At 32.7% G+C, this 12,248-nt stretch overlaps 1 protein-coding gene across 1 annotated transcript in view; it reads right to left on the bottom strand.

Annotated features, from left to right (window-relative positions):
- Positions 1-166: 166 nt before the first annotated feature.
- LOC310891384 (adhesion G-protein coupled receptor V1-like) overlaps positions 167-12,248 on the bottom strand; it is a gene marked incomplete at its 5' end in the record, with an annotated part of 65,483 nt that continues 53,401 nt past the window's right edge. The window contains 8 exons of the mRNA XM_083853658.1: positions 167-789; positions 1,631-1,806; positions 3,393-3,655; positions 4,142-4,283; positions 4,788-4,946; positions 9,859-10,067; positions 11,061-11,160; positions 11,419-11,549. Coding sequence (XP_083709784.1) covers positions 603-789; positions 1,631-1,806; positions 3,393-3,655; positions 4,142-4,283; positions 4,788-4,946; positions 9,859-10,067; positions 11,061-11,160; positions 11,419-11,549 — 1,367 coding nt within the window. The remainder of the gene's footprint in view (positions 790-1,630; positions 1,807-3,392; positions 3,656-4,141; positions 4,284-4,787; positions 4,947-9,858; positions 10,068-11,060; positions 11,161-11,418; positions 11,550-12,248) is intronic.

Here is a 12,248-nt window from a genome sequence, read left to right as displayed (position 1 = left end):
TAAATACATAGAAATGTTACAATGCTAAGGATATAATGAGAGTTAAGCAGTAAATGTATTTTTCATTCATTACAACTGCACATGGAAGACATATAGGCAATTTGAGTCTGACTCATAATAATTGATCTTGGAATTTAGCTAACAAGAGAATTAGCTAGATAGCAAGTAGTAAAGAAAAAAAAAAAAAAGACAAATTACAAAATGTTCATGTTTTGTTCCCCATTTACAACATGTTCATGTTTTTATTCCAAGACGGTCCCTAAGCACCGTCTTGTCAGAACTAAACTCCAGGAGCTAGACTCTTGCATGTCACATGTCATTTATACTGTGTTAGAAAGATCCTGAGTTACAAGTAGTACGGAACAAATTTTATTACACACACACAAATAAATAAATAAATAAATGGCTAGTGACAATAATGTTCATATTAGCAGCAAAGACAGAAATAGAGATTACTGAAACTGGCAGAAGTGGCTGATGACAAGGTGATTCTTAAGCAGCTAAAGTATTTTATCTACTAAATCTTACATAGGAAAATATTAACTGAATTGTGTCTGAATACTTGAATTTACATTCCCAAGCTACATCTCCTGTATGCTTGGCTACTCTCTTACTATCTCCACTTCTACAAAAGCAGTGGACATTCTCTGTAAAGTGAACGTACTGATGCCAAATGCAGTATCTGATGATGTCTCCCACTCAACGCTCACAGAAACGTTAAGCCCATTACTCCGTGAAACTTTCAAATAAGCTGTAGTGTTGGCTTCTTCAATTATGATGAAATTTGTCCTAAATGTGAGAATCATAAAAATAAGGAAAAAATTATTTTATAGTATATTCATTGCTGTAATAAAAATAAGATTTTTACTGTACAATTCCAGATGCAGAATATACAACAGAAATAAAAAGAAAATATTAATAACAGGTTTCAGTATCTGATGGACTGGTAGCTACATTAATTAGGGTTTCCCAATGATCCTTACTACAATCATGCAAAATCATAGGCAATTCAACAAAATCTTTAAACAGACTGAAATTTAAGTATATTAAATTCACGTAATAAATGTTTAGATAATATTATTATTAAATATTAATATAAATTATTAACTCTAAATATCAATGTATTAATAAAATAGCATACATACATTTTTTATTTAAATAGTAAATTTATTTAATCTGTATGGTTTCAGCTGAATGGTTTTTAAAAATGGCAGTCCATATGTGTCACTTGCTTCTGAAAAACAGCCTTCAGTGAAAGTATATTTTTTACAGGTTTAAAAATGAAAGTAAATTATAAAACGTATGACTTCCTGGACACTGATATGAGGTTTGGAACTTTTAACATGGAATACTATCAGTGGAATATGTAGGCACTAGTGAAGTATTAGTTTATAAAGAAAAATAATAATAAATAAATTGAAATTTTGGATTATGAATAGTCCTTTTTATGCATTTTTCTACTCTTTTGTTTAGCAGTAATAGTATTTCACAATACCTTTCAAAGTTACAGATTTACAAATTGGGTTGCTGAATTTCTTTAATGCGATCCATCAAAAACAAAATTGTAGAGAAATATTATCTCTTTGGAGTATGAGCAACTATCTCCTTTTTACTGATCAGTGTAAAGTACCTATTTCCAACTGTATAGATGCTGAAAAGCCCTAGTGGAGCCTGGTTTTGTAATATTGTAATCATAGTTTCCACTCTCGTGCCTAGTCTGGCTCCTCCAGTTGGATTGAACAGGGTGACAATGAAGTGCTCATCCATTTCTGGTTCTTCATCTAGTACCGCAGAAATATGCAGCGTCTGATAACAAAACAAGCATACAATGTTATTGAGACATGATAACAGATGATGACACAGCTCTATCAGAATGTGCTACCTTTTTTTTAAATTTATTTCACTATAAGGCTTTGGATAGCATAGCAGGAGAAGAGCAGCTCATGAAGCTGGAGAGGACAGAATTGAGGCAAGCTCAGACTGAGTTCAGACTGAGGTTCTAAAGCCATCCATCTAGTGGCCTCCATTGGTGCAACACTAAGATGAGCATATTCACTTTTCGTTGTTGTTGTTCTCTTTTCTTTCTTTTCTCATCCTATGATCCTCTGAAGTTTTTGATCCTAATTTCATACTTTTGTTCTCTATTTATTCCATACATTTTTGGGTAGTTTATACTCACAACACAGCTATAAGTGTAATCAGTTAAGTTGGTTTTAATTTATTTTAGTTGGCAGCTAAGCTATCTTCAGGGAAACAGGGTAATCTCACTACTGGTGCTGTCAAGAAAGAAAAGGAAAAGGAAAAAAAAAAGCAAGAATAGTGAGAGATTTGAAATACTCTTTCCTCTCGATGCTTCTTTCCCTCTCCTACACCACTGTGGATGAAGATCAGGTCTTCTAAAGGCAATCTCAAACTAGCAAAGAGCAATCTAGAGAAAGCTAAGTGCTTCACTTTCATTTGGGGCTCACTGTCATCCTTCACACTACTCAAACAAGCAAAAAATTTCATAGGTACGCATAGCCTTGCTGTACAAAATAAAAAGTTAGTGATGATGCATTTGGAAATAATACAAAATTTACAATGTTTTATATTTCTGTTCATTTCCACAATAAACCATATTTACCAACTATATTAAGAAGGCTCCAACTTCTTATAGATCTGCTGCATTGTGATTCCAAATGCATCTAAAGGCCAGAAATTGAAAACCAGTGTTTCCAAGAAAAGTTTGTCTCAGTTTCTATCCTATTGCCTGTAATATGCTAACACTAGCTTCACCAGCTTTACTGGCAAAAATAAATAAATCGAATTGTGATTAAACCTTAGAAGAGTCAGGATTCACAAACTTAAGCTAGTTCATTTTGTAGCTGACATTCTTGTGAGGACAGTATAGAGGCAGTGAGCTTAATACTTAAGTTATTTTCCAATCCTAAGACAGACAACTGTTCTACTTTTTGTATTTGTTGCAGCACATTCTGTTTAGTTCAGACTAACTAAAATGTTAAATTACAGAATGGGATTTTTACTTTGATCTTAACTATTAGGCTTGCAAATTATCACTTTAATTTAAAGTAAGTTTGCATTTCAGCTATAGATTGACTACATAAAAAGAACTGTTCCAAAGCACACATGAACGTTATCTATAGTGTACTGTTTTCAATTTACCTCAACCCTTACAAACTAAGAAACACCTAAAGATGAGCCCATTTAATTTTCACACACTTCCACATCAGATAATAACAGGAAATCAGTCACAGCTCATGACTCAATTCACTTTATGAATGAAAGAAGTAGAAAAAATAAACAGAAGATAAAGCACAGACATTTCTGAAATCTTTCCAATATTTCCAAAAAAAAAGCTTCCTAGACTTCTCTGGTAATAACTAGCATATTACCTTGAACCTGACTCCCTCTTCGAGCACAATATATCCTTGAGAAGGGGTCAAATCCATTGTTGCCTCTGAAGAGTTAATCTCACTTACAAGATACTGAACAGTCACAGTGCCAAATATTCCCTGAGGTGGTTCTCTGATAATATTCAATACTGCAACACTTTCCATCAAATGGATAGATGTTTGCTCTCTCAGAAAGAAGTGATTGCTGTTATTGAATGACAAAACTCCATGGCCATCATCATTGGCAAGTATAGTAATTGTAGCTTTTGAAAAAGAAATAATGAAAATATTCTTTGGTTAACATAGTAAAATATAAATATACATATATAGTAACATAATACATAACATAAACACAAATACATTCTTCCTTTAGTGTGTATATAATGCTTATGTGTCCATGACATTACCTGAAGAGAATGGGAAGGCATTTCACTTTAACTAGGAAGATCTCTAGACAGGAAGAATATAGTCTCTCCTAGAAAAGGATTATGAACTCTCTAAAAAGACCTCAGTTCAGTGAGGTAGTACACATTGAAAAACTCATCTTCGTGCTTTCTGATTCATTGCTTTACATATAAACTTTTTAATTGCACAGATTTCACAGGGATGTTTCAGAACCTTCCAAAGGAGTATAAAGATTCACCATAGCAGGACAATGGTGCTTTCTGAAATATGATTATTCAGAAAAGTGGAATTAAAATGTGTGCCACAGAATTCTAAAGAAATGGAACATTAAAACTAAGTTTTACCTGTTGTGTTCTCCCCTAATTCCAGCCCCAGAGATGGATTTGTTAAAATTAACTGGAACTTCTCATCACCTTCAGGAATCTCATCATCAAAAATCATGACATCAACAGATTTATGCCTTTCTCCATCAGCAAAAAAAAGAGTCTAGCGTTGAAACACATAAAGCACCGAATACTTACATCAGTTAATATCACACAGAAATTTTTGACTACGGTAAACAGAATTCTGTGAAATAGGAAGGAAGGGAAAGCATAGGAAGAGCCATATTCTCTGTTCCTTATAAACTGATTGAATCAGAAATATAAAGGTTCAGCACATTACAGAATGAGGACAAGAAAGAATAATTTATTTTGAAAGTCCTGTTGCAAAAATAGTCTATGAAAAAGTTTGTATGTCTAATCAAAATTAAATTTGAAATCGATGTTTGAAAGTTTACATTTTGCTTTATATTAAAAAATATATTTTTAAAAAAGAAATAAATAGTAAGAATAAGAATATTTTTATTTCATTCTATTTAGATTACCAAAGCAACTGAAACAAGCTGAAACATCTAGCATCACTACTGATCATTCTGCAGAATAATCAAGAAGATATTCTTTTACGGAAGCTGAAAGAATAAAAAGTACTAGATTTAGAGTTGCTTCTTACCCTTGAGGTTACATTAAAATCCAAACCCAGCTGGGCCTCCAAATTTTGGGCATAAAAAAATACAGACACATTGCCATATGATCCTCTGTTTCGGTAAGCCATTACTGTCAGATTCCCATGAGATTCACTAACTTCAAAACTAAAATAAAAAGAATAATTCTCAATGTTCACTGATTATGTTCTTTTGAAAAAGATAGTACATTTTTATTACATTTTCACTCTGAATTATTCCCTACATTATAGTTCTCTAACGCATCCTTTTTACCTTTTTTCTCTTATCTAAATTGAATTAAGTAACATGAGGTTTTTGTTTTGTTTTGTTTTGTTTTTTGCTTACATGAATGGTGAGGCTGGAAGAGTTGATGCAGGCTGGGGAGGTTAGGCAAATTGGTGATATAAAAGGACAACAGTGAAAGTAGTAATAAGTAAAAGAATTCTGATTAGATGAATAGTGAATTTTTGTTTTCAGTGTGGGAATCCCACTTTCTAGTTCAGCTGAATTGAATGATTACTTTACCATCTCAAAGACATGGCCCTATTTTTAACAGGAGTTTTACTTTTAGAAAGAAAATGGGCAACACCAATCACTAATTGGCACAGTAAGTTCTTCAAGGAAGATGAGACTTACTTGGTACCTTCCCATTCAATTACTCCTCTTACACCATCATTAGCATCGATAACAATTTGAGAAGCTAAACCTTCCACATCTAAAAGGCAAAACAGAAAGACAAAAATTAAAGAACAATAAAATCAATTTTCTTGATTTTCAAGAATCACAGAAGCATTTATTCAATCGGTACTAATATTACAGTGTCTTTACAAAAAATGTGTAGGAGAAAATGGGAGTGGGCAAGATAACTGGAAAGAGTCCTTACTACTAGAAGTGCAATAATGCGTCTTGAATTAGCACTGTAATATTTAATAATGCATAAAAAAAAAAAAGACTAAGGAAAATATAGAAAGTTAAACAGCACATAAAACATTAGAAAATAATAAAGTCTAGATTTGCGATGGAATCTTAATTTGTCTTCACTATAAGTGTTTATTACAATGACATTCAATATTTTGCATTTGCCATTCTGAGTATGAGAAAGACAATGAGGAAGAATAATAAATGATTCAGCATTTCATCTTCTATTTGTGCTTCAGTGCCTCATCATACATTCTAATGGCACACCTCAGATTTCACTACAAATACACAACTATTAATTTATTTGTGGGGTGTTCACATACTGTAATATTCTACTGCTCCATAAAGACATACAGGTATTTACAATTAGCCTGAAATCGTAATTGAATACACTGCAGTGTGAAAAACACCAAATAATAGGTTAATGTCAGAAAAGTCTACTAACTTCAGAGACCAGAACTTTACAGTCAAAACTTAATACTTCTCAGAAAATAGGTTGTTGTTTTTCAGACAACCGCACCACACAACTACCTTAACTTACTTGTTTACTTTTTATAAACTTCAACTTACTTTCTAAAACCAAATTGACTTCACCGAGTCTGCCATAAGTATATTATGTTTAGATCCATATACATTTTTCCATCAATTCAGATAAAACTGAACAAAAGTAGAAGATTATTGCCATGAATCTAAGCCTGTCACTATGAGGTAGAGATGACGATGAGCAATAGCTCTACACAGACAACAGAAGTGTTACTGAGGTTTACAAATCCTGAGGGAGTAATGGCAATCAGAGACATTTCTGCTTCACTCCTGCATTTTCTCATGTCACCCTGAAGTCAGATCTGTTCACCCAGGATCTGTAAGAGTTTGCTCACAGACACACACGCGGACACACGTATTTGAGTCAGGCTATTTCTTCTACCAGAAGAATTCACTGACATGTTATGTGAACACATTTTTTCCTTATGACTTAAAACTATTATTTTCTCATTGTAAGTAAAGCTGACCCAATGCAGTGTCACATCAGTGTTAAATGGTCATGGTTCAAGGAGACAGCCAAAGAGAAAGTGAGACTATACAACACTGTTTAGTTTGGATGAATCTTTCATTCTTATATGCTACTCCTTTCATATTTTAGACTCAACTATTCACAAATCAGCAATGAGTCTTGCAAGTTACCTTTCAATCTGTAACGAATTAACTCAGTCACTTCTATAAGCATGCAAAGAAAAGGGAAAAGAGTCAAAGAAGATGTCTGACATTATATAACTAGTCTTTAGTACCACAGGATAATCCAACAGTTCTTAAAGCTAATGACTACTATTCTACTGAATTCTGAAGAAGCAAAATGAGAAGCAGACTAAGCAAATAATAAAGATCATTGCAAGAGTAGGAAAACCATAAAATATGTTTCCTAAAAGTGATAAAAGAATAAAAACAGACTTTTTTAAAAGAGTGAGCAGAGTAGCCACATAAAGTTTTTTTTTTACTTTTTTTTTCCATTTTGTAGTTTGTAAATGAAAATCAGATGAAAAAATCACCAATAAACTTTTCAAATAATTGTCCTTTCCAACTGATAATTACTAACTCCTCTACGAAAATTAATTTAAATTTTCCCAGAGTTTAAAAAGCAAGAGATTAAGTGTAATAATAAATCTATTTCATATTCTATGATGTTTCTTCTAAATAACCATGTCTCATCTCAGCATAGTTGGTAAGTAAGAGGAATAATGGTAATCTCCCAAGGTAATATAATATAAACCATTAAAAAGGAAAAGTAAAAATAATTTGCTATAAGATGTTTTTACCTAGCTTAGGTGGGGATGACGTTGAATGGTTCATGATGAGTTCCACTGAAGTTAAATTAACCAAGAAGAATTCTTGCACCTCTGGTATATCATCCTGCAAAACACAAATACAGTACATCCTCTTCTCATTGTCCTTTAAGAAACTTCCACAGAAGTCACCAAAAAGGATCACACAACAAGTCTCTAATATTACTGTGACACTAGAATTCATTTTTCTGTTTTCCTGAAATAATTTTATTGGGTCTGAAACTGATTATCGTGGAAGAATTAAGTAAGACATTATATATCATGAAAAAGATCCTGTGGTGACGCTAAACTATTCTTGCAAATAAATTACTGACCGATTTTAGAGGCATGTATCTCCAGCAATGAAAAAGTATGAGCCTGTAGCCAGCCATGAAGCACACTGTTCTAAATACTACTAGATAGTTGGTAAAGTTTTAATGAGACAACTTTATTACCTTTAGACAGAGGTAGAGCTGCTTTCTGTGACTATTTGATCCCTTGTGATTTTAATATTAAGATTGAAACCATCTTTCTAAATGATAGTGAAATATAACACAGGGCTTCAAATAATGGCTGCAAGCTTTAGTTCCCAAAATATTACCCTTTTGAAATCATACAGAAAAGTACAGAATTAAAGGGTTTAGAGGTTACCTCTAGAATAGTAATATTTATGGCAACTGATGTTTCTCCTTCTTCTAAAATCAGTGAGCCAGAAGCAGGTACATAATCAGCTCCTGGTTCAGCCACAGTCTCTTCTGTCTGATTACTTACAGTGAGCAATCCTGTAACTGTGGCATAAGTAACATTGATAGTACCTGTTTAATTTGTGAGGAGAAAAAAAAAAAGAAAAAAAAAAATGTTTTTCAGTTCTTATATAATGTTCACTGGAATGGATAAAGACAAGAGATCAAATTCTCATCCACAAAATAAAAAGACTAACTGCAAAACAGAAGGATTAAAAGAGTTATCCAAAGTACATTGGAGCTAGTGTACCTTTGTTACCGTTATCAATATGCCTTCAATTTGACCTTTGCTGACTTGTCTGTCTGCATAGGACTCAAAAATCATTGGGTCCAAATGCATCCAGAAATTTGAAGTTCTGTGGACCATAAATATGAAATTGCTGAAAGACTAACTGGGACATCTCATGTACCATTAATATGAGTTTTTGCAACAAGGACACTTTTTGGGAATGACAGATATCTAAGAAAGGCTCTAAAGACAGTGCTGGGAAACACAGATTAATAAATCTAGATACTTTCCTGGGTAGATTGACAAACTTCAATAGAGAACAAAATTAGGGGACACATGGATAAATATTACCAAGCAGAAAAGTTATACATTATAGTTTTGAGAATAAAGCCACCTCTCGCTAATCTGGTAGGGTAAGTCAAGTGGCAAACATAAGGAGTATGAACCTGAAATAAAATGATAGATGAAATTAAAAGCTGCTCTATATGAAATAAAATGTAAGAGATAAAAGAGTCCTAATTAATAAATAAGTAACGATGCTTATTTTAATTCAGTGAGAGATCTTGCACTTACTATGAACAATTATCTTAAAACATTAGTTTACTGAATAGTGTTCAAAGAGTACACTAGAGTATGGACTGGTATTAAAAAATAAATGGAAAAATAGTGTCATTAAAATGTCTCTAAAACTCTCTGGTGTCTCCAGATCTTGAAAAGCACTGTAAATGTTACTTCATTTCAAAACAAGTATGGCAAAAGAAACAGCCAGATTATCACCGAGGTGTAAATATAGTCCAAAAAGGCAAATAGGAAATTATTATACATGTTTTCTCACAACATAAGTTGCTATTTTCAGGCAACAAACACAAGATTCATTTTTTTTTTTCATGAAGCACACTATTGTATTGTAGAATTGAATACTATATAGTTTAAAGGATGTTAATGGATAAATTGATTCAAAGAGGAATCAGAAATTGTCAGAGGAGACATAAATTGAATTCAATGGTCTGGACACAACTTTTTCCATGTGACATTCCTAAGGTGCTGACTTCCTGAAATTCAGAGAAAAAATATGTGGGATGTGTGTACATGTCACTTTTCTCATGTTTTTTATTTTTTCTGAAGAGACTAATGCTTTGAGACAGACTCATTAGACAAAAATATGGTAACCTTAATAGCCACCTGATTGTTACAGCTTTCAGATCCCTTGCTGTATTAATGAGGATTATGACTCTAGTAATAAGTAATATTTAGTTTCCAAGTCTGCAGAAAGAAGCTTAGAAGTTCTGAAAAAAATACCAACTGTAACAAAGATTTTTCCAAACTTTCATTATCATGGCTTTTATTTGCCTAATGATAAGCAAAACAAAACTTCCTTTCTCTTGGAGTTGTTATACAGACCTAGAGATCCAAATTCTCTGTTAATAAAAAGCTGAATTGTTTTGTTTTCTTCTGGGATTAAAACCACCCTGGATGTGGAAGCAAAATTCAAAATTCCATGTGGTTCATCACTAGCTTCTACTGTTAGAACAGCTTCATATCCTTGACTATCCAAAACAGCAGCACCTGTAGAAGAAACTCCTGCAAGAGAATCAGTGGACTGCAGTGAATGAAGTGTTATGCAACTAATATTTTTGTCTTACATTATTGTTAATATTACATTTAAATAACGTTCAGTAGCCATGCAAATACCACGAAACCAAAGCTCACTGAAGTATGTGGATGGTGTGGGACCTACACACATATATATACTTACATTCTATAACAAATAGAAACAGAAATTTTATGCATACCAAGTACAAAGTCACAAAAATGTATTAAAAAATAAGAAAACTTAACAGGCCAGTGCCAAATATCAACTTCCCTATATTTTAAAAGGAAATAAACCATTTTCCCAGGAAGTACCTCCAAAAGCTTAAAACTATATTCCACTTCACAATCATTACATCAATAAACTGATATGTTTTCCAACTATTGCTTTGATGAATAATTTTGCTCATCCCGTTGGGCCACAGTGACTCTCGGAAGTTGATAAGGCACCTCGCAGCAACACAATCCATGTCAAGTTAGTTTGGTGTTTGGACATTAATTTCAGTTTGAAAAAAGGTATTTCAGAACGGATGCAGTTTAAGGCTTCTTTTCTCACTATAATTTTAATGGCAAGAATAAAATATTCTGACCACCTTGAATTCAGGGACAGATCAGTAAGTCTGCAGCTTGACAAGATTGTTTAAAAAGATAAAAATATCTGCATGTTTCATGGCAACTCTATCCATGACATATTAGTAAACTCAGTTTGCATTAAGATTAAGGGAAGAAACAACCATTGAATTAAATAGGCAGAGTTAAATCAGGATTGAAAACCATTTAAGTGTATTTGTGGAGACACGGTGGGATTTATATATACATACATAAGGACCAAGCCTATTTCAATAAAATGTTAATGAACTTTGCGTACTTTGCACCAGCTGCAGTTTGCTCAGTCCTATACCTCCAAAATGAAATAATAAAATTAAAAATATTATATTATTAAATGGTATTTTTAAGATGTAGCTGGCTATAGTTCTGCATTACCTTCTGTTTTGATGTTGTATAGGATGACTTGGTATTCTTCTTTTTCTTCAGGAATATGGTCATCCAGCAGATCAACATACAATGTTGTATTCAACGTCCCCTATTTGTTTTAAGGGTAAATTGATTAGCCATTATTTTATAAAACACAAGTGATATCATAATGACAAGTATTTTGAACAATTTCTTTAAGAAGAGTTAAGTATCAAGAATTGTAAGCTCCCTCCAGTTTGTAAGTCAAAAAGTGAGAAATTAAATAATCAAACCAAGAAAGAAGGACTGTTGAAAAGGCACACTTTTTCTCAGATCAGTTCTAATCACACTATTTTCCTGTAGCCAACATCACTGTTTATGGACTTACCTCAGGAAAAAAAAGTATTCCAGAATAGTTTGCAAAATTTTGTTTTACATTATGTCCTACTATCTTCCACTCAACAGTAACATTTCCCAGTCCTGGAGGAGTTCTTACGATGTGGAATTGTAATTGTTCTCCTAGGAATAAAGGACAAGATGCAGTGTTTCAGGGTCTCCTCTTCTACATGTTGGTTATAAAAATGAGAGGTCAAAAACATGCATCACACAGTTAAAGTATTTTTCCTGAAAGATATTGCTATTTTTGTCAGTTTGAATTTCACAGTAGTTATATACCACATTCACTTTTAATGCTGAAAAGAAAAACCTAAACTTAAACTCTTCTAGTTTTTTTTTTCTGTTTTTAGTTCACACTTGGAAATAATTATGAACATATGAGGGAACTTGGTATAGATGAATAACTTAGAAAGGGAATGTTCATGAAAACATGCGCAAACATTAGAGCAATACAAGTCTGTAAACTGTACAAAACAGTAACTACTGTATGTACCAACAATAATAGTAGTTTTCTACAACAGTTCCCTGGAAAGAATACACATTATCTGAACATTTGCACTGTCTTGTGACTTTATTCAATGCATGCAGAAAAAAATGCTTATAATTATCTGTAAGTTCCATTTATGTGAGTTCGAACTTACAAATATGGTCACTGTTAGAAAACAAAACATTCAGAAAATGTTAATAATTTCTTATAATCTCAGAGGTAATCAGTATTGCTGGACAATGTGCATATAAAGGAAGCAAATACTATGGTATTTTGCACATTTATAACATTTAACCCCAAAGGCACTTTAATTAAAAAGAGTAGACCTCTTAGTA

The sequence above is a fragment of the Anser anser genome (genome assembly GCF_964211835.1).
Source record: "Anser anser genome assembly, contig: HAP1_SCAFFOLD_196, whole genome shotgun sequence".
NCBI classification, from domain to species: domain Eukaryota; kingdom Metazoa; phylum Chordata; class Aves; order Anseriformes; family Anatidae; genus Anser; species Anser anser.
This window is presented reverse-complemented; position numbering and strand designations above follow the sequence as displayed.